General features: G+C 40.7%; 2 protein-coding genes across 2 annotated transcripts in view; both read right to left on the reverse strand.

The window, feature by feature from the left end:
* Positions 1 to 3,843, reverse strand: part of LOC131198614 (probable acyl-CoA dehydrogenase 6) — a 71,715-nt gene extending 67,872 nt beyond the window's left edge. The window contains exon 1 of the mRNA XM_058183441.1: positions 3,593 to 3,843. Coding sequence (XP_058039424.1) covers positions 3,593 to 3,805 — 213 coding nt within the window. The 5' untranslated portion in view covers positions 3,806 to 3,843. The remainder of the gene's footprint in view (positions 1 to 3,592) is intronic.
* A 2,557-nt stretch (positions 3,844 to 6,400) lies between these two features.
* LOC131198617 (guanine nucleotide-binding protein G(I)/G(S)/G(O) subunit gamma-11) lies at positions 6,401 to 11,605 on the reverse strand. The gene is made up of 3 exons (XM_058183444.1): positions 11,449 to 11,605; positions 10,789 to 10,886; positions 6,401 to 6,707 (listed from the first exon to the last, which is right to left on the reverse strand). The coding sequence occupies exons 2-3, from the start codon at positions 10,882 to 10,884 to the stop codon at positions 6,582 to 6,584; spliced, it is 222 nt and encodes a 73-aa protein (XP_058039427.1). The 5' UTR covers positions 10,885 to 10,886; positions 11,449 to 11,605; the 3' UTR covers positions 6,401 to 6,581.
* Between the last annotated feature and the right edge of the window lie 11,165 nt (positions 11,606 to 22,770).

The raw sequence follows: 22,770 nt of genomic DNA on the forward strand, positions 1-22,770 counted from the left end.
TCTCCCGCGTAAAATTGGAAGTGTCTTGGCGACGTTTCGACGAAGTCTCATTCGTCATCTTCAGGCTTCAGCTTCGTGCATTGCTCCCAGAAGCACGAAGCTGAAGCCTGAAGATGATGAATGAGACTTCGTCGAAACGTCGCCAAGACACTTCCAATTTTATGCAGGAGAAAGCCCGAATAACCAAAGACCTACATACAAACACCCGCGAAAACCTCAGAAAACAAATATATATATATTTGTGCGCTTATGCACGCCCCTTATGGTCCTCTTAGGAATGGGGTGAGGTCAATAGTAGAAAGTTTTTGGTTAAAGCTTTTAGGATTATGAGAAGAGACCACAGAGTCAGATAAACTATTCCAAGCACTGATGATTCTGTTACAGAAGTCATATTTTCTGCAATCTAGATTAAAGCGGTTGACATTAAATTTAAATCTATTAGTTGCTCTAGTATTATTGCAATTAAAGCTATTCTTTAAATAGCTTTAAATAATAATAAAGTTATTCTGAAAGAATTAGTGAACACAAAATGTGATAAGAGAAATCTTTCATAAACTAAATCAGTCTGGAGTCCTTAATAAATTCACTTTGATTATGTAACATAATGCTCAAATCATTTTTAATAAAAAGAAAGTAACAATCAAATATTATATTCAATCATCAGGGAGTAATAATTGGTATATAGTCCAATTTACAACTTCTGTCAGTAGTTCTGCCATCACTTCAACTACTGGCATGAAGAATGCAACCTTCTACATCTTTAGTATTGCTTCCAAATGAAGCAACTGTTGCCTTTCTATTCTTGAGTTGTGAAAACTACATTAGAACCAGGCACCTCTTTTATGGGTGAAGAAGGCTAAACGGCATGTGCAGCTTTAATTTAAGTAAATACACCAAACACCCGCATTACAACTATGCAGTCTAACTGGGAATTTTTTGTCCACATAAAAATCTTAAGTACATGTTGATCTAATTTTAAAACAAATGGTTCTTTCCATGTCAATGCAGAAGCTTTTTTCCAGAAATTTCTACAACTAAGAGACAAAACAGATGAGGATAAGAGAATGCTGTGGATGGGCGGGGAGAGATGCTAGTGTTTTTTTAAAAACATATTTGCTTGATCTAGCATCTCACATTTGTCACTTATTAATCTTATTCCTCAAAAAGAATAAGTTGGACAAAAAGGGTTTTTTCCCCCCACTAGGTATTTTTTATACATTATATGTAAGTATTTATACATTAAGTATTTTAAGATTGTAATCATGTATTTCCTTGCATACGAAGGAGACCCATTTAACTCATCAAAGTTACTTCCAAATACAGATGCATTACATCGGTGTTTCTCAAACTTCCACATTTTAAACTTGCCAAGTTTGAAAAATGTTATATTAAATAATACTACTGTATAAACCATTAGCAAACAGAGGGGCTTCTTCACACTTTGGTATTGGATGAATTAATATTGGTTGCATATTAGTTTTTTTAATTCTTCTAAGGTTTTAAAGAACCTTTAAAACCTTAGAAGAATTAAAAAAACTAATATGCAACCTAAATAAAACCCTATCTACTAATGACCAACTCAAGGGTTAGGATTTTTCAACTGAGGGAGCCTTTGTTGTCTGAGAGATGTTTCCATTATCATGTGGCCATCATGAAAATACAAAAATCAGTAACCTTCCCATTGAAGCGATATCTATTAACCTACTCGCATTTGCATGGATTCAAATGGTTAGGTTGGCAATACATATCCCATCCCATACGAGATAGAATGTGAGTTCATCCTATCTCATGGCACTCAAGTTTTGAACCTGGGCTGTTGGCTTTCCAAATGATAAGACTAGTGTCTTAACCAATGAGCCATTGTGCTGTCCCACTTCTTCTAAAACAGTCTGGTTTTAATTATAAAAATGTTTACTTAAAAAAAACAAACTGTAACTAAATATTTAATATCTTTAAATATCTCTTTAAATGCCTCTTTAAACTGGTGTGACTACCACATTCTCTGTTCCAGTTCCTAAACTCTACCCTTCAGCACTGTCTGCTCCAGGAAGCAGGAAATCAATTCCAATCCGGAGGCCTCTCTTTAGCCCAGCCCCCTGGTCAGAGACGTAGATGAGGGGCCTCCAACCCTCAGATTAGGGACTGGCACCGGTCCGTGGCATGCCAGTAACCGGTCTCTACAAACAAGCGAAGTCCCATCTGCAGGATGCAAGCAGCACATGAAACCACACAGTGATGAAATCCAATTTTTTTTACTACTGGTTCTGTGGGCGTGGCTTGGTGGACGTGGTGTAGCTTGGTGGACATGGCTTAGTTGGCATGGCAAGGAAAGGATACTGCATAATTTCCATTCCCACCCCACTTCAGGGGAAGAATACTGCAAAATCCCCAATCCCACCCCACTCCTGGGAGAAGAATAGTGCAAAATCTCCATTCCCACCCCACTCTGGGGCCAGCCAGAGGGGGTATTTGCCGGTTCTCTGTATTCCTCAAAATTTCCACTATCAATTCTCCATAACCTGTCAGAACCTGGTGGATTTCACCTCTGAAACCACACCCTCTCCAGCCCATGGAGAAATCTCTCTCCATAGAAGCAGTTCCTGATGTCCAAAAGGTTGAGGGCCCCTGACGTAGACAGTAGCTAAGCAGCGAAGTAAGAAGAGCTGAATGACGAAGCAGAAGAGACAGCCTGTTATGTCTCTGCTGCAGGCTAACGTGATGCAAATCAGCTTTTGCTAGGCTGATTTTGAATACAGTTTCACCACATTTAGAAGAGCAACAAAGCCAAAAGGTGTTTAAAAATAACTTGCAAACAGCAAGCAATTACATGGAGGAGAAGTTGAAAGATCAAAATGGGAAGTAACTCTTCCACTGCAAGGAATACCTGTGGCAAAATAGGAATGGAGAAAGCAAATATTAGATGATAATCATTTTCTGCTACCTCAAATTTGGGTGAATAGCACTTTAATTTGGTTGTGGGAATGAGCCATTAGAGCTAAAAGTAATTTTTGCAAAAGTCTAACTACTATGAAAAAGCACCACTGACATTTGTCCAAACAATCCAAATTACAAATCTTACACAGAGTTAGATTACATTTTTTTTCCTCCTGCAAATATTTTAAAAGGGGACTCAGAACAGAGATGCTTCATTTAATCCTGCAGTATATAATGAATAATTTTAACAATCGTATGAAGCATTACTAAAGCAGCTGGGATTCAAATAGCCTTAGCAGCGTCTCAAAAATAAATTTCTGTACTTGAAAAATTTCTTGGGGGTGAGGAGAGAATAAAATGAACTGCCACACAGTACTAGAAGTTCACACTTAGGTGTAACACTTTTGTCTTTTTAAATCTGAATCTCTTCACCTATATGAAGGAACAATAATAAGACTCCGAATGAGTGAAACGGACGATCTATCTGTGCGATTCCAGAGTTGACAAACTTTCAAAACTTTTTCCACCAAGCGATCTTGAGGCGATCTGACCCCGGACAAATCTAATTCCAGGCTCTGTCCCCTGCCACTTCACTATAACCAACGAAGGGAGTAAAAGAGTAAAAGCTCGTTTTGCCTTCCACATAATAAACAAGTACCTTCTTTAAGGACGCTCTTAAAGCAAAATGGTCTGCGGTGTATAACAGATGATTTTCGGACGGAGTGCCATTACTATAAAGGCGGTGGCTCTGATTAAGCGAACAACTTTCTGGAAAGCCTGCAGTTGAGACCCCAACAAAACTTCGCAGCGGTAGTTTCAACAACTTCGTTAGCTCTTTACCACCAAAAGAAGAACTCCGACAAATCGCCATGTTTGTTGGATAATACACGACCGACGCATGCGTTCGAAAACGGCAATTAGTCACGGCGGATAATTCTCCGCCTGCGACTGTTTTGCTGCAGGCGGGGAAGGTAGGCAGAATAGTCGCTGACAGCGGAGTTTTATTTATTTTTATTTATTTATTTATTTTGTCACAACAGTATACATAAGCATAAGCATGAAATAACTATACGACATATAAGCATATACATAAGTATAAGCATGAAATAATTATACGAGTTGGATACGATCGAGGGGAACATTAGGACAGGAACGGTAGGTAGAGTTACCTAATTATATAATTATATATATATATATATAATATAATATATATTATAAATTATATAATTATATAAGCATCTCGCAGAAAGAAGTAAAATAGGGCGCAAGTTTTCGAATTTTCCTGAATGCTTTCCCTGGCAAGACGATAGTGAATGTGAATCGGTGAACCGAAGCTTGGAATTTGATAGAGCACTGTGTTCCACTGACTTTAAATAGGAAGTTTGAAGAATTTGATTTACTTCCCCCCTCCCCAACCAGGGTCTGTCCTCCTCCTCCTCCTTTTCCTTCTCATCCTCTTCCTCCCGTTCCCTCTTCTTCTCCTCCTTCTTTCACATGTCTTGATAGTCTCCATTCTTAGAATTTTACAGGAAATCTGTTTTATTATCTATCTGCCAACTTTGGATTCTACTAAAAAGAATGTTTTTTTAAAATGTTCAAATTAAACACTGCAGTTAATTAAATGTGTAATGAATTGATAAAAGGGTTAATCACTACCACCCAGCTTGATGTCTTCCAGTTATGCTACAATGTATATAAATTCTAACCAGGATGGATATTATGGGAGTAATGGGCTGCTTCATCTCAATAACATAAATTGATTTTTACAGCTATAATTTTAATTTAGAAGTCTAAATACTATATTGGTATATATATAGCTTAAATTATTCAATGAATATCAGAGAGTTTTAAGGTATTCAACACTACCTTGCCAGGATTGAATCCAGTGAGAACATTTAGGGGGGGGGAGAGAATTTTACATGTTTCTCTTAATCAGAGGTTATAGGGATGTGATCTCCATATTTTGAAACTGTAGCCCTAGGTATCTATCCAATCCTTCCCTCTTGGTATTTTGAAAAAAAAAAGTAGCCAAAATCACTATTCCACCAAGCTTTTAACCCTAGGCCCTGCACTTAATATATTAAAGCAAGGTGCTAACCCAGATGTTGTATAAAACTGAGATCTGAGATTGGGACTAGAAGGTTATTGTCCATTGGAAGTACTCCAAAACAATTTCATTAGGTAGGTTTTAGAGTGTCCCCAAGTATTCTTGCGGCTTATTTAAGAATAGAGCTAGTCTGTATCAGGGTCAGAATACATCTTTATTTATTTATTTATTTATTTATTTATTTATTTGATTTCTATACCGCCCTTCTCCCGAAGGACTCAGGGCGGTTTACAGCCAGGATAAAACAACATAAATAAAAATTAAAACATTTTTAAAAAACTGATTTTAAAATTTGGCCACAATATTTAAATCTGTCATAAAACCCACATAAAATCCCCATATTTAAAAATTGTGTTAGGCCAGACCTGCACGATGGAACAGAAAGGTTTTAAGTTCGCGGTTAAAAGTCCGGAGGTCAGGGAGAGCACTATGAGAAGCTTGAAAACTCAAGAATTCTATTTTCCAAAGTCTGTTTTCTCCATTGCTAAGTTGGGAACTGATTGACCAAACTTTAACATCCATCTTAAAAATGTACTTCAGATGTAAAACTGTAGCATAAATAAATAAGTTACTTGTGCTCATTTAGATTTGGACAATACTACTTCTAGATACTTCTCAACTTATAACTTCAACTGGGACCAGAATTTTTGTTGCTGGGCATAGTGATTGTGAAGTGAGGCATACACAGTTTTACACTCCCCCGCCTCCATAATTGTTAGATGAATCACTGCAGCTGTACAGTGAATCACTGCAATTGTTAAATGAATCATGTGATTGTTAAGTGAATATGGCTTCTCTCATTGACTCTTCTTATGAGAAGTCAGCTGGGAAAGTCACAAATGGTGATCATATGATCCTGGGGCGCTACCACAGTTGAAAATACATGCTGTTGGCATTTTGATCGGCAGATGCTGCAATGGTTATAAGGATGGATCTAATTGGTTGTAAATCACTTTTTTAGTGCTGTTGCTAAACAATGGTTGTACATTGTACAACGTTGTAAGTTGAGGACCTGTTTTAGGAATGGGAAATCTATGATCTTCCAGGTGTTGCTGAATTAGTTTATGCAGGACCAATCGTGAAGGCTAGTGAGAATTGGAGATTAACAACCTTTGACTTAAATTTAGAAACTTAGACTAACTTTATTGTCACTTTGAATGTACATTAATTGGCATATATTAAAATGAAATTTCATTGCATATATTCATTGACATGAGGACATTTGGACTAAAATCCTATATTCTGAAGGGGAGGGGATTGTCCTATTGTTTCATTAAGATTTATTCTTTTACCAAAATTATACTGTGGTTAATAATAATTTCAACCAGTGAATGCAAGAAATTAAGAATACAAAACAGCCTCTTGAAAGAAATTTAATAATATGAAAAGCAAAAACTTTTTTCAGGAAATAACAAATAGCATTTGTTTTCTTATTTTTTTTAAATCTCTTAATTTGTACAATAAGATGCCTGAACTTTAAATTAAACTAGCTATACTATGGTAGGTTATTTTTCCCAGTTTCAAAATTGTCTGCATTCTTCTATGCAATTACACACCCTCCTTTCTCTTTAAAAGGGTTCCTCTCTTCAGGAATGCCTTTCACTAGGGGGTCTTCTCCCGATCTTTCTTCAATGTAATTTTTAATTTCTTCAGAACACTTAGACACCTTAAGGGGGAAAAAAGAGAAAAACACATTTAAATTTCTTTTGTAGAGGTAGGAAAGATTCCTTTGATATGCAGAGTTTTTGAAACTGAGGAACAGAAGAAGGACTTGTGTATCATAAGAAGCATAACATATGCATACTGGGTATTTATGAAATACTGTCTCCCAGAACAGCTTGCATAATGTTGATAATCGTTGCATAATAAAATGAACAGCATTCTTTTTCCCATGTGCTGGATAAAACTCTCTTGCTGTTCTCGAAGGGTGGAAGTAAGCAGTATATTTCAGTGGTAGAATCCAAAGTTTTTTACTACCGGTTCTATAGGCGTGGCTTGATGGGCATGATGTGGCTTGGCGGGCGTGGCTTGGCTTAGCGGGCATGGCTTGGTGTGCATGGCACGGGAAGATACTGCAAAATCCCCATTCCTACCCATTCCAGTGAAAGGATAGTGCAAAATCCCCATTCCCTCCCCACTCCTGGGGGAAGGATATTGCAAAATCTCCATTCCCACCCCACTCTGGGACCAGCCAGAGGTGGTATTTTCCAGTTCTCCATACTATTCAAAATTTCTGCTACCAGTTCTCCAAAACCTGTCGGAACGTGGTGGATTTCACCCCCGGTATTTTTCCATATAAGCACAGCCTATAAGCTTTGTCGCCAATTATCTTTGTAGGAATTCAGGTATCTGGCAACAACTAGTGGCATTGATAAAGCCAACAGAACCAGAATATAAATCAGCAATGGAGATACATTTCATTCTGATCATATATATATATATGCGTTATGATTTAGGAATGGTGAAGATTATACGGAGTACAAAGATATGAGAGGATATTCTAAGATATTAAAAGCCCAAGACATTTTGATATTTAAAAAGCAAGACTTGGAAACTGACATATCATAAATTTGCAAATAAGGATTATACAAAAGTAGGATAAGAGGCATTCTAGTTAAAATTCTAATTATGGTGTTTTGGCATGTTGACAATATATGCTGTACATAATGTGAATGATTCCTGTACAAGAAGTGCCATACAGAATTCAGGTCACCGAGTTACTATATTTGCATTAAATATATAAATTAAATAGAAATTAAATGGAAGAATATACATTCTTGCCATAATATAATCATTCTTATATAAACGATGGCTATTTTAAAATTTTCTTGATAACCTCTTCACTTAAGACTGACTAAGGTATCTATTTATTGTATGAAGTTGCCTTAAACCAACTTCATTCAATTCAATTCCATCAGTGGAAATGCTTGGATAATCTTTTATTTGAAAAACAAATTGAGAAGTCTGCTTGAGAAAGCATTTGAGAAAATTCATTTTTCACTAAGGGAAAATAGTTATTTTATCAGGACTAGCAGAATTATATTTATTTTACAAAGGGTATCATTAATACATTTCAGGATTTACCAGAAAATTAAAGGACATGTTTTAGAACTGTTTATTGTAGAAAGTATTTGCATATAGTTCTATTTCTTCTTTTAAAATTTAAAATTAAATCCATAATTAACCAAAAAAAGGGCAAGTATTGTCTGCTTTTGTATTTAAGTGTCAAGTTTCCTGCCCACCAGACTTTCATTGTTGTTATAAGGTATTTTGACTATAAACATTTAGGAGAAGCCTTTCTGTTTCTTACAGTTAAATTAGGTAGGTACCCAATTCTAGTGTCAGGCATTTTAGTAATTAATCTGGGCACCAATAGATTGTGCAGGCATTCTTAGAATATAAAGCTACAGCTTAGCACTTTTGTTTGGAAGTATGTTCACCTGTTTAGGAAAGAAAAAGAGAAATGTAACTTGCCAGTTGGTGCAATATTTTGGGGTCTATGTTATATTGTTCCTTTTAGCCATCTGACTTAGCATGTTGTGCTTTTGAATTTATGTAAAATACATTGCAGTATTTGAGTTGTGTCATTGTTAGGCTCTAATCCTGGCCACCATATTTTGAGTTAAACCAATCTTTGGGAGTCACAGGTGATCTACTAAATAGGTTGGATGATATCAGAAATAAAATATCGAAAGTGCTTTATTCCAAAGCCAATTAAAACTCCTCTCAATGAAAAAATCTTCCCAATTAGAGGAGGTCTATGGCCCCAAACAATTTTTTTTAGACAATGCTTAAAGACATACTTTACTCTGAATAAATAATAAATCTCAGTTCACATAGGAATTTATGGGATAATGTTCCAAGATCAAACTACTGCTTTTAAAATGTTTATTATTATATGTTTATATGTTGTTTGTAGATGTTTACATTTCATTGTTGATATTTTTAAAGATTTGGATATGGAGAGAGAGGAGAGAAGGAGAAGTAAGATTAAGGTTTCTTCTAGAGAAGAACAGATATATATAAATCAAATCAAAATAATATTTAAAATACATGTATAATACATTGTTAAGATAAATATATTACTTTTAATTTGAGAAATAGAATCTGTACTATCTGAATATAAAGTAGATTTTTTATTTGAAATTATGGGTAGCTCTGTAAATACAGTATTAGCAATTGTGTATCATTCAAAAACAGTACAAATATTAAATACAATATTAACATACATTTAATACATCCTGGTACTTACATTGCCATTGAGTTAATTTTATAAATTTGTCATTTTTGCTAATGTACTATAGATGCTATACTTATCCATTTTTACCCATACTTATCCACATGTTCAGGAAATACACAGTTGTCCAGATTTCTGGAAACAATTTCCTAGTCAGGTAAGTGCCTCATTTTTATGTCATGGAAATGATCTAGCATAGCAATCACAATTCTGAATACTGTTCAGAATACTTTTTCCCCCCTTTACCCAATCATTTCTTCCATACTGTTCTATAACTTGGCCCCTTAAGTCTTATATTTAAGCTATAAAACACTCCAAAATTAACTCTCTGCTTATACAACCCATAATTAGCCTGTTCGCACCTCTTCCCTTTCCTGATAATTATGGGTTATCTTTAAGCTGTGTTTGTGTCATCCACTTTGCCATGAATGTTGAACAGACATTCTCCACAGTCAGCCATTCCCAGCCTGTGGTTGGGATTACAGGTAGGGAGGAGAAAGCTGTGAGAATCAGTAGAAAGAGCTCAAGGCATTTTGGTTCCCCCACCCCAAAAAAAGCCCCATTCTAGATTGTAAAATAAAACGATAAATCAGCTATAGACTAATTATGTGTAAACGAAACAATCCTATAAGGATGAAAATGCTATTACCAGCAGAGACATTCCTAGGCATTTTAGTGCCCAAAATAAGAAAATGCTTAAAAGTCCCATTCTGGCTTATGAAATATAATAATATATTAAATTGGTCCGCCAACTTGGCTTCTTATAGGCATGGCTTAATTTAAAAAAGAAAGAAAGAAAAAAGAACAACTCACAAAAGAACAATCTCAATGAAGGCTAATTGTACTCATTGGGCACAGTCTGATATCTGACTACAGAGAATACAGTAAGAAATGGTTAGAAATAGTGCAAATGAGAGAAGAAATGAATTAGGAAAGTAAAGATGAGCAATCCACCCAGTTGTGTCTTCTTGCAAGATCCACTTATCCTTAACAGATAATTTATCAGGTGATTTTTTAAAAAACAAATATCAGAACAATATCAATAAAAATAAGAGGACAAAAAGTAACTTGTACATCAAATGCAGTCCTGATATGGAAAAAAATTAACAAGAATGCGTCTAATACTTCTAAAAGCTAAACAAACCTGCCACTGTAAATTTTAAGAACTTTTGAGTGGCATCAGGCCACTTTTGAGTGGCATCCTTTTAACAATGGAATACAAAACAAACCTATAATTCTTTATTTGCTTGAGAGAGGGGGTGGGGGGTTAGTCTAGAAAATCCTGTTTATAGCATTCTCAAAAGAAAATGTGCAATAAACCTACTAGGAGATAATATTTGCCTCCTTAAGTGAAGCAACTCAGTCCCAATGCATTTATAACCCACATGGAATATATTGCAAAACAGATTTTTTTTTTCAATACACACACAGCCTTTGAAAACACTGAAATCCTGTTTTTAAAACATTCTTCAGAACTTAAGAGAGAAAATCATTAGAGTGAACTACTTACAGGTTGTCTTTCCAATTTGACTTCTTTTCGGAGTTGTTCTACTTCCATTTTCAATTTATCCTTCTCACTTAGGTCATCTATGTTAATTGCTGGCATTGCTGGGTTGGAGAAAAAAGAAAGTGTGAGTTTCTCTCTCTTTCTCGCCCGTGTGTGTGTGTGTGTGTGTGTGTGTGTGTGTGTGTGTGTGTGTGTGTAAGAAAATAAGATAAGTTTATGACAATACAGCTGATGAAGGAAAATCCTTATTTTTTTATATGAATTTTTATATGAATCAGGAGGAATATGAATTCCTCTTGATTTCTCAAAAGTAGCTGTTTTTTCTGCAGCAAGCTCTCTCAAGCTCCTAGTAACTATTTAAAGGATTTTAATTCATCAGCAGTATTTGTTCAAATCTATATGCCACAAAAATTGCCCCCTCCCTTTCTAGTTTTTATTGCTTCAAACCAAAATGAGGCCCTCCACATTCATGGAAAGCCAGCCAACCTTCCTTCGTGTGTCTTCATGCCATGCCCAAATTTGCTAAAATAGCTCTAACAGAAAACACAGACACAAAAAGAATCCATTCCTGCCACATGGAATCTTGAACTACTCAGATACAGAAGAGTTATGACCAGAGGGGGAAAAAATCCGCTTGAAAAATTTAATCTGGGGTTTGCATACCTGTTCACACTACACAAAGACGTTTGAGTGTAAAATGTCTTCCATCCATGAAGGGAGCATGAAATGAGTTGTGAGGAGTGGCAGAGTGAAGAGAAGAAAGCTATTAGAGGCAGGATGTGTACCTCTCCTTTTGTTACAATGGAAATACCAACCATGGTGAGAGTTCTACAGGAAACAGATTTGCTAAGGAAACATCTGGATGTTTCCCTGTGCCAAGCTGGAGAACCTAAACAATGGGGGTGTTTGGAAAACTAACATGGGAAAATAGGGAAAGGCAAATGTTCAAAAAACGCACATGTCCTGTATTACTCATTTAGATGGAAGTTCATTTAAGTGAGTGCCCCATGGAAAACCATTGGACTTACTTCCAAGAAGGCTTACTTCCAAGATGGCTCTGTGTTTCCCACACTTCAGTTTGACCAAGTTATATAAAGATGCCATTTTTTTTTTGTATGTACAATATCCAAAATGCTGATTCCAATTTTTTTTGTTGTTTGCATAAATTGTTTGCAGGTTTTGTGTCCCCTTCCTCACTCTTTATTTTAACTAGCCCTGGAACCTGCACTGAATAACCGTAGGACCTTGTATTGTGAATACACACACACACACACACACACACACACACCCCTTAGGTCAGTGGAAAACTCCATAGCAAAATAGCTGTAACTTGGAATAAGGCAGTTTCCAATGACTCTAAACCAGGGGTGTCAATCTCACTGCTTGCGGGCTGGATGCATCACACGCTGGCTACATGTGATGCATATTTAATATCCAGGGATATTCAGACAATATTGCCTACAATTTACAACATGCAAATGAACTATAATTTGCTGAATTAGCCCAAAGTTGGGTTAAGCTTGCACATCACTTACAGCATAGACTAGAGAACAACATTTTAGTTTAATGTATTGTACAAATACCATTAGAGGGTACAATTGCATGAAGCATGAAACAATTGCATGAAACCCTAGCCCATTCTTCCCCCAACCTTCCCCATGTTAAGATGAGTGTTAGAATGCCACTACTAAATAAAAGAAGATAGTCCCTCGATGGCTATGTTTACAGGAAACAACTTATTCCATTTAATTTTCCTAGTTCACATCCACACTGAGTTACAAGCAAATTGCATAGATCAGAATTATAGAAGTAAGAGATAAGTTAAAAAGGCAGACTATTTGTGAATTGGGCTATCATATAAATATAGCCAAAGAAAAAGCAGGTAGGAATTATTTCCCTACCTTCTCCCAAGGATTTGCAAAGCCAGAGAAGCTTCTGGAGATGTCTTCTTTGGGGACTTCCATGCCTGATAGAGAAGATTTAAGGGCCATGTTCAACACAGAGGCATGTTGCACATTGCAATATGATGTCTTATTCATAATGGTTGACTATAGAGTTCTCACAACTGTAGCTTTGATGAGATAAATCAGACGCTTTGAAAAGCAGCACAAAGTAAGTATCAAATGAAAGACATAATAAAATATTAAAAACTATTAAAATGTATTTATTGGTCCTTTGATTAGATGCTTAGAATTTGTTTGTTTGTTTGTTTATATACAGCCTTTAATATTTTTTCAAATAGCTCAAAACAACGAACATATCCAATACATCAGGGGTGTCAAACTCGATTTCATTGAGGGTTGCATCAGGGTTGTGTTTGGCCTCAGAGAGCAGGGGTGGGCATGGCTGAGGTGGGTATGCCAGCTTGACATCACTTTTGTCAGGGGGACCTGTGGTGGCCCAAATGTTCTACCAGCAAAAACGGGCTCTCAAGCTCCATTTTTGGCTGCGATGGCCTCTCGCAACCCTCTGGCAGCAAAAACGGAGCTCAGGAAAGCCACATGCAGCCCTTCCAAGCTCCGTTTTCACTGCCAGAGGCACTGCAGACTGCTCCTTCACTGTTTCCAGAGCAACATTGTGGGCCAGATCTAAGCATCCTCAAGGTCCCTGGGCCTTTAGTTTGACACCCCTGCAATACATCTTCTTCTTATTTTCCCACAACAACAACCCTGTGGGCAGGTTGGACTGAGAGAGAATGACCGGGCTAAAGTCACCAAGCTAAAGCAGGATGAGTCCTTCAGCTCCTTTTTTTCCTATCTGTAAATTGGCTAGGAATGCATCTTAACATTTTTGGTCCAGAGTTCCTGTGCTTCAGCAGCTTGCCCATATCAATTTATCACGAGGCTTGACTAATGTACTGCCCTGTTTCTCTGCACCTCCTGGACTGGTAAAGAAAATATCAATTTTACTATTTTTGCTGTCCCTTGAAAAAGAAAGTAGCAGTACTTTGTCACCTGGCTAAGGAAAAATAAAAATTTGGCTTTGGAATAGCATTGATTAATATTATTATATTATATTATTTAGATGGGAGGTTGTTGTGGCAGCACTGGGACCATAGGGCAGGAGCCATGCCTGTTGTGTCCTCGCCTATACGACCTGCCTCAGCCAGGATTGCTGTCAACCAATCCGATTGGCTGAAGCGCAGGCAACAGCAAAAGTGGGAAGCTGCGAGTGTTCCTATTGGTTTGCGCTCTGACAGCTCCGGGCCTGTTCGGAGAGAAGCTGTCAGAGACAGTTTAGTTCTTCAGTCTCAGTTCAGTAGTTGTTAGTTCAGTTTTGTTGATTATTGGCGGTTCGTGAATGAACAGAAGGTTATTGAACCCTGTTGCTTCTGGCCTTTTTTGGGGGGTTCTCGGAACCTAACAATGCCTTACGACAGTACAGAGTAGCCAACTGGAGTAGAGGTGTTTGCCTGCAATGAAATGAAGCACACTGCACACATTGGATAATGATGGATAAGCCAACACAATTTAAAGAACACTACTTTTATTGTAATAGGAAAAGATGGTTGTAAAGTTGCCTTTCTGGTAGGCTGGATGATGGATAATGTCATATTTTTCTGTCCTCAAAAAATGCTAAGTAGCCAATACAGTGAGGCAAGCTGGCCTTGCAGATTAGCCCTAATTCCTGCAGGCTAGCCAGTTACATGATTGTAGCGTATTCATATAGTAAGACACATTCAGACATTAAAAACTTTTGGTGAAGGAGGAAAAACAATCACAGGTTGAAAAGGTTGGTGTCTTGGTTAGTTTTTGGGTAAGAAAACTTCCAAGCAGAAATGCTTATTATGAAAGCAGAAATAAATTAATGGCATAGGGTCAGGTTATTTTGGGATCTACCTTGTTCCCATGGTTTCTTCCCACTCAGTAAGATTGCCACACTGTAGTCAGTGCACTTTGGATCCTATTAATCAAAGATTAACTTCTTGGTTATGAGGCCTTTCCTTATGGAATAAGATGCATATAGATCACATCCTTATGATGTTCTAGAAGTCTTAAAAAACAGCTGATCTCCCAGGCTTCAGATAATATGCTTGAGTCTGTGGTGGTTTGTTTTTAGGCATGTGGGACGTGGTTGTCTGGATGTTTTAATTTTTCACTTTGTTGTTTTCTGTTTTTAACTGTAAACCCAAGGTTATTCTGGAGGGACCTCTACATCACCATCATCACCATTATCATCATCACAACTGCTGCAACAATGACCACTACTATTAATTAGCACCAGTTTGTTGTAGTGGTTCAGGCATCAGGCTAGAAACCAGGAGGTTGTGAGTTCTAGTCCAGACTTAGACACGAAGCCAGCTGGGTGATCTTGGGCCAGTTCCTCTCTCTCAGCCTAGGAAGCAAGCAATGGTAAATCACTTCTATCTTTAAAAAAAAAAAAAACCTGTGAAGAGTTTAATCCAGAAGCAATTCCATGGATTGTCTACCAGGATTTATACAGTACAAGAGTTTGACTTACGTTTTGATAATTATTACTTGGTACTTTAGTATTTGTTCAGGCAGTCACCAGGAGTTTAAAAAAGTTAACTTGAAAAATAACACAGCCCCCCCCTCCCCCCCCCCACACACTTTTACAAGTTCCACATTATTTAGCTGTGGAACATGTAAAACCAGATCCAGTGCATAATAATCTATACTGCATTCTAACTCAAGGTTAACTTAATTAATTCCATGAGGGACTAGATTTAAAATAAGCATTCTTTGAGAACTACATCCACATAATTTTTGGCAGTGTTCAGCTTGCCAATGCCTTCTTTGAAGATTCTTTTTAAATTACCAATCTAGCCAACATCCTACAATTCCTAGATAATCCCCCCAAGTACTAATTATCAAAGCATAAATCAAATTCTTGTGCAGTTTGAATCCTGGTAGACAATCCATGGAATTGCTTCTGAATGAAACTCTACAGGACTCTCTGCTGAATTGAAGTCCTATCCACTTAATCCTGACCTGGCAAATAACTAGCATGAATTTTGTTACTCTCACTACAGATGCATTCATGCACTCATGCTTTTAGGAAGACACTGGCAAGTGCGAGGTAATAGGGTGACAAGCCTAAGATTTTATACACTTCAGGGTGCTGAAGTAGTATCCAAGCTAGAGGAAAATACAGATATTTCAATGATTTTTCCAAGGACAAGCCTTTTTCATTAATGGGCAACAGATAAGTTGGAGACAATGTCACGGCAGAAAAAATACATTGCTGGGGCATGTCTTTGCCACTGTAAATGCAAGTGGAAAAGTCTCTTAAAGGATCAGAATATTCCCTGGCCTGTGGAATGAGATCCATCAAAATATCCATAAAGTTTTCATCCTAATAAGTTCCAGAAGTCCTTAAATGAGAGATCAAGGATCCCACAGTCTTTAAATGAGTTGCTCAGTTACCACAGGGTTTTGCCACATTTTTGGCAGTGTTTAAAGTTGGTAAAAGTCTTTTTAATTATGCTGATTTTTTTCCAGCAGTGTTAAAACTGAAGGAAAAAAAAATCAGAATATTGCAGTACGTTCAAAACTTCTTATGGTATCTAAGGATTTTATTTATTTATTTATTTATTTATTTATTTATTTATCTATCTATCTATCTATCTTTTTATTTGTCAAACGCAACAGTATATATAAGTATAAGCATGAAATAACCATACGAATTGGATACAATCAAAGGGAACATTAGGACAGGAACAGTAGGTACGCTGGTGCTCTTATGCACGCCCCTTACAGACCTCTTAGGAATGGGTTGAGGTCAACAGTAGATAGGCTTTGGTTAAAGTTTTGGGGATTTGGGGAAGAGACCACAGAGTCAGGTAGTGCATTCCAGGCATTAACAACTCTGTTACTGAAGTAATATTTTCTACAATCAAGATTGGAGCGGTTCATTTTAAGTTTAAATTTATTGTGTGCACATGTATTGTTGTGGTTGAAGCTTTAGTCTGATACTACATTCAGTGGACAAGAACCATTTCATCCAATGCCAAGAATCTTTATACCTAACTCGGGTGAAATGCTACCGTTTTGGACTGGTTCTGTCGAACCGGTAGCGATGGCGGCAGGTGGTTCAGAGAACTGATAGCGACAGCAGCATGAACCTCCACCCACTTGCCCAGTTGTCATTACTTCCTGGTTTTAAAACCAGGAAGTAACCTGTTTTTACCATCTGCGCATGTGCAGAAGGGTTTGCACATGCACAGTGGGCCCACGTGCGCACGTGACACGTCCATGGGACGCGTGCCCTTCTGAACCAGTAGGGAAGGTAAGTATATTTCACTCCTGATCTAACTATTATATAAACAAAAGCATATGGGTATGGCAAGGTGTTAAAAGAATAGAATAGAATAGAATAGAATAGAATAGAATAGAATAGAATAGAATAGAATAGAACAAAACAGAATAGAATAGAATAGAATAGAATAGAATAGAATAGAATAGAATAGAATAGAATAGAATAGAATAGAATTTTTATTGGCCAAGTGTGATTGGACACACAAGGAATTTGTCTTGGTGCATATGCTCTCAGTGTACATAAAAGAAAAGATACGTTCATCAAGGTATAACATTTACAACACAATTGATGGTCAATATATCAATATAAATCATAAGGATTGCCAGCAACAAGTTATAGTCATACAGTCATAAGTGGAAAGAGATTGGGGATGGGAACTATGAGACGATTAATAGTAGTGCAGATTCAGTAAATAGTTTGACAATGTTGATGGAATTATTTGTTTAGCAGAGTGATGGCCTTCGGGAAAAAACTGTTCTTGTGTGTAGTTGTTCTGGTTTGCAGTCCTCTATAGCATCATTTTGAGGGTAGGAGTTGAAACAGTTTATGTCCAGGATGCGAGGGGGTCTGTAAATATTTTCACGGCCCTCTTCTTGATTCGTGCAGTATACAGGTCCTCAATGGAAGGCAGGTTGGTAGCAATTATTTTTTCTGCAGTTCTAATTATCCTCTGAAGTCTGTGTCTTTCTTGTTGGGTTGCAAAACCGAACCAGACAGTTATAGAGGTGCAAATGACAGACTCAATAATTCCTCTGTAGAACTGAATCAGCAGCTCCTTGGGCAGTTTGAGCTTCCTGAGTTGGTGCAGAAAGAACATTCTTTGTTGTCCTTTTTTAATGATGTTTTTGATGTTAGCTGTCCATTTTAGATCTTGCGATATGATAGAACCTAGAAATTTGAAGGTTTCTACTGTTGATACTAGTATTGTGTTGTCTAGTATTGTGAGAGGTGGAAGTATGGAAGGGTTTCTCCTAAAGTCTACCACCATTTCTACGGTTTTGAGTGTGTTCAGTTCCAGATTGTTTTGGTTGCACCACAAGGCTAGTCGTTTGACCTCTCGTCTATATGCGGATTCGTCATTGTCTCAAATGAGACCAATCACTGTTGTGTCATCTGCGAACTTCAGTAGCTTAACAGATAGATCGTTGGAGATGCAGTCATTGGTATACAGAGAGAAGAGAAGTGGCGAGAGCACACAGCCTTGGGGGGGGCCCTGTGCTAATTGTACAGGTATTTGATGTGATCTTGCTTAGCTTCACCTGCTGCTTCCTGTTTGTTAGGAAGCTTGTGATCCACTTACAAGTCTGTTCTGGTACCTGTAGCTGGTTTAGCTTAGTTAGAAGAATGTCTGGAATGATGGTATTGAATGCTGAACTAAAGTCTACAAAAAGGACCCTTGTATAGGTCTTTGGAGACTCAAGATGTTGTAGGATGTAGTGCAGAGCCATATTAACAGCATCATCTGTTGATCTGTTTGCTCGGTATGCAAATTGCAAGGGGTCTAACAGTGGATCCGTGATGGTTTTCAAGTAGGAAAGCACTAGCCTTTCAAAGGTTTTCATGACTACAGATGTTAAAGCAACTGGTTTGTAGTCATTCAGTTCCTTGATGGTGGGCTTCTTCGGCACTGGGATGATGGTAGAGCGTTTGAAGCAAGAAGGAACATTTATTTATTTATTTATTATTTAAATTTTTATACCGCCCTTCTCCCGAAGGACTCAGGGCGGTTCACAGCCTGATAAAAAATACAAAATAATACAATATAAATACGATTAAAATATAATTAAAAAACTTATTAAATTGGCCACGATTAAAATTTAGAATAAAAACCCATTAAAAACCCATAAGTTTAAAAACTAACCCAGTCCAGCGCAGATGAATAGGTGAGTTTTAAGCTCGCGACGAAAGGTTCGGAGGTCCGGAAGTTGACGGAGTCCTGGGGGGAGTTCGTTCCAGAGGGCGGGAGCCCCCACAGAGAAGGCCCTTCCCCTGGGCGTCGCCAGACGACACTGTCGCGCCGACGGCACCCTGAGGAGTCCCTCTCTGTGAGAGCGCACGGGTCGGTGAGAGGTATTCAGTAGCAGCAGGCGGTCCCGTAGATAGCCCGGCCCTATGCCATGGAGCGCTTTGAAGACGTTCACCAACACCTTGAAGCGCACCCGGAAGGCCACAGGTAGCCAGTGCAGCCTGCGCAGGATATGTGTCACGTGGGAGCCACGAGGGGCTCCCTCTATCACCCGCGCAGCTGCATTCTGGACTAACTGAAGCCTCCGGATGCCCCTCAAGGGGAGCCCCATGTAGAGAGCATTGCAGTAATCCAGACGAGACGTCACAAGGGCGTGAGTGACTGTGCATAAGGCATCCCGGTCTAGAAAGGGGCGCAGCTGGCGCACCAGGCGAACCTGGTGGAAAGCTCTCCTGGAGACGGCCGTCAGGTGGTCTTCAAAAGACAGCCGTTCATCCAGGAGAACGCCCAAGTTGCGCACCCTCTCCATCGGGGCCAATGACTCGCTCCCAACAGTCAGCCGTGGACTCAGCTGACTGTACCGGGATGCCGGCATCCACAGCCACTCCGTCTTGGAGGGATTGAGCTTGAGCCTGTTTCTCCCCATCCAGACCCGTACGGCTTCCAGACACCGGGACAGCTTCATTGGGGTGGCCCGGTGTGGAGAAGTACAGCTGGGTGTCATCAGCGTACAGCTGGTACCTCACACCGAAGCCACTGATGATCTCACCCAGCGGCTTCATGTAGATGTTGAACAGAAGGGGCGAGAGAATCGACCCCTGCGGCACCCCACAAGTGAGGCGCCGGGGGGTCGACCTCTGCCCCCCCGCCAACACCGTCTGCGACCGGTCAGAGAGATAGGAGGAGAACCACCGATAAACGGTGCCTCTCACTCCCAATCCTCCAGCCGGCGCAGCAGGATACCATGGTCGATGGTATCGAAAGCCGCTGAGAGGTCTAATAGGACCAGGGCAGAGGAACAACCCCTATCCCTGGCCCTCCAGAGATCATCCACCAACGCGACCAAAGCCGTCTCAGTGCTGTAACCGGGCCGGAAGCCGGACTGGAACGGGTCCAGATAGACAGTTTCCTCCAGGTGCAGGGGAAACTGATATGCCACCATACTCTCTACAACCTTCACCGCGAAGCGAAGGTTGGAGACCGGACGATAATTACCTAAAACAGCCGGGTCCAGGGAAGGCTTCTTGAGGAGGGGCCTCACCACCGCCTCTTTCAAGGCGGCCGGAAAGACTCCCTCCAACAAAGAAGCGCTCGTAATCCCCTGGAGCCAGCCTCGTGTCACCTCCTGAGTGGCCAGTACCAGCCAGGAGGGGCATGGGTCCAGTAAACACGTGGTGGCATTCAATCTACCCAGCAACCTGTCCATGTCCTCGGGAGCCACAGGGTCAAACTCATCCCAAACAATATCACCAAGACCGCCCTCAGACGCCCCGTCCGAATCGCCACAATTTTGGTCCAGACCGTCCCGAAGCTGAACGATTTTATCGTATAGATAACCGTTAAACTCCTCAGCACGTCCCTGCAACGGGTCATCCCGCTCCCCCTGGTGAAGGAGGGAGCGGGCCACCCGAAACAGGGCAGCTGGGCGGTTATCTGCCGACGCAATGAGGGAGGAGGCATAGCAACGCCTCGCTTCCCTCAGTGCCACTAGGTAGGTCCTAGTATAGGATCTAACTAGTGTCCGATCAGCCTCTGAACGGCTGGACCTCCAAGAACTCTCTAGGCATCTTCTCCGGCGTTTCATCCCCCTCAGCTCCTCAGAGAACCAAGGAGCCGGTTGGGATCTGCGCCGGGTCAGAGGCCGCAGAGGCACGACACGGTCTAAAGCCCCAGCCGCAGCCCGTTCCCAGGCTGCGGCTAGTTCCTCTGCCGTGCCGTGAGCCAGACCCTCAGGGAATGGCCCAAGCTCCGTCCGGAACCTCTCTGGGTCCATCAGGCGCCTGGGACGGTACCAACGTAATGGTTCCGTCTCCCTGCGGTGTTGGGTAGCGGTCAGAAAGTCCAGGCGAAGGAGAGAGTGATCTGACCATGACAAAGGCTCTGTGACTATATCTCCCAAGTCCAGATCCTTCAACCACTGACCAGAGATAAAAATCAGGTCCAGTGTGCCTCCCCCGATGTGAGTAGGGCCATCCACTACTTGAGTCAGGTCCAGGGCCGTCATGGAGGCCATGAACTCCCGAGCTACTGTCGATGACGAGCCAGCAGATGGCAAGTTAAAGTCCCCCATGACTAAAAGTCTGGGGGTCTCCACTGCCAAGCACCTCCAGGAGCTCGGGCAGGGTGGCTGTCACGCAGCAAGGAGCCAGGTACGCGACCAGCAAGCCCATCTGACATCTATGACCCCACCTCACAAAGAGGGATTCACACCCGGCAATCTGAGGTACAGTGGTCTCCTCGGCTCTAGACTCTCTTTCATAACAACCGCCACCCCCACCCCTACCCTGGGCCTCGGCTGATGGAATGCACGGAAACCCGGTGGGCACATCTCAACCAGGGCACGCCTTCAGTGCCCAGCCAGGTCTCCGTGCGCCTATAATATCCGCGGCACCCCCCTGAATCAGATCATGTATTAGGGGGGCCTTATTGGCCACGGACCGTGCATTGCATAACATCAGACGAAGGCCCAGGCTCTGAGGGTCTTGACCATCCGGGGAACGGGAGAAGTCAGGGGGATCGGGGCACGCAATCGCCTGTATACATCGAACGCGTGACCCCCTAAACCCATGCGATCCCCTTCCGCCATTTCTGCCCCCCCCCCTTACCGTGCAGATGGACTCACCCTCACACAAAGGAACACACTCCCCCCCCATAACCTCCGAACCGATTTGATAGTCGCCACGAGCATGCGCTGGAACTGGTTTCCCTCCCGACGGGCTACCCCCATCACCCACCCTAACCCTCCCACCCACCCCCAACCCAAACCCGTCGGTTTCCCTCCCCCCCTTAAAATTTCCATTAAAACTCCCACCGGGTTTCCCCCAACACCCGCCCTACCCCCCCCCCCCTAAAAATCCCTCACCCTTAAAATCCCCATTAAAACTCCCCTTAAAAAATCTATTAAAACAATTAGTTAAAAATCCCCTAAGTCTCCTGGATTTAGCATGCCAACTCTCTGGGTTCCAAAACCCGTCCTCAAGGTGGGCCCTCAGTAGTGTGGAGGGCCAAACCTGCGAGAGAGGGGAATCTCGCAGGGCAAGAAGGTCCGCAGTTGAAAATCTTCGCATATCAAAAAGTACGGTAAGCAGCCCATCAAAGCCGGTCAAGATGTCAACCACAGCAGAACAGGCTCTCAGGCTGGCAGGATGGATCGCGGACATCTAGGGCTCCATGGGGCCACTACTCCATCTCCAAACCCAGCGGCCACCACTCGTCCTAGGTCCAGATGACACCCAATCGAATCAGTCACTCTCCTCTGAGCCAGTCTAGCCAACCAATGATGTTTAGAAGACGATATATGGTCTTAATCACAGTCTTAATCTTGGTCTTAGTCTTAGTCTTAGTGAAGGACACAATCCAGGACAAGCCCATTAGATGATAAGGCCATCGCGTCGCCGACAGCCAGGATTCCCAGCTGACGCCGACGCCGCCACCATGGGCCATCCTAGTCCAAACTGCTGAGGGTCCGAATGAGGGCCAACCTCACCTCCAGCTCCAACTCCCTTTCAAGGGATTGGGCC

The sequence above is a fragment of the Ahaetulla prasina genome, chromosome 4 (assembly GCF_028640845.1).
Source record: "Ahaetulla prasina isolate Xishuangbanna chromosome 4, ASM2864084v1, whole genome shotgun sequence".
NCBI lineage: Eukaryota > Metazoa > Chordata > Lepidosauria > Squamata > Colubridae > Ahaetulla > Ahaetulla prasina.

Coding starts and splice junctions, on each gene's coding strand:
- LOC131198617 (XM_058183444.1), bottom strand. CDS start 10,884: ATGCCAGCAATTAACATAGATGACCTAAGTGAGAAGGATAAATTGAAA. Junction 6,708..10,788: donor TCAAATTGGAAAGACAACCT/GTAAGTAGTTCA, acceptor TTCCCCCTTAAG/GTGTCTAAGTGTTCTGAAGA.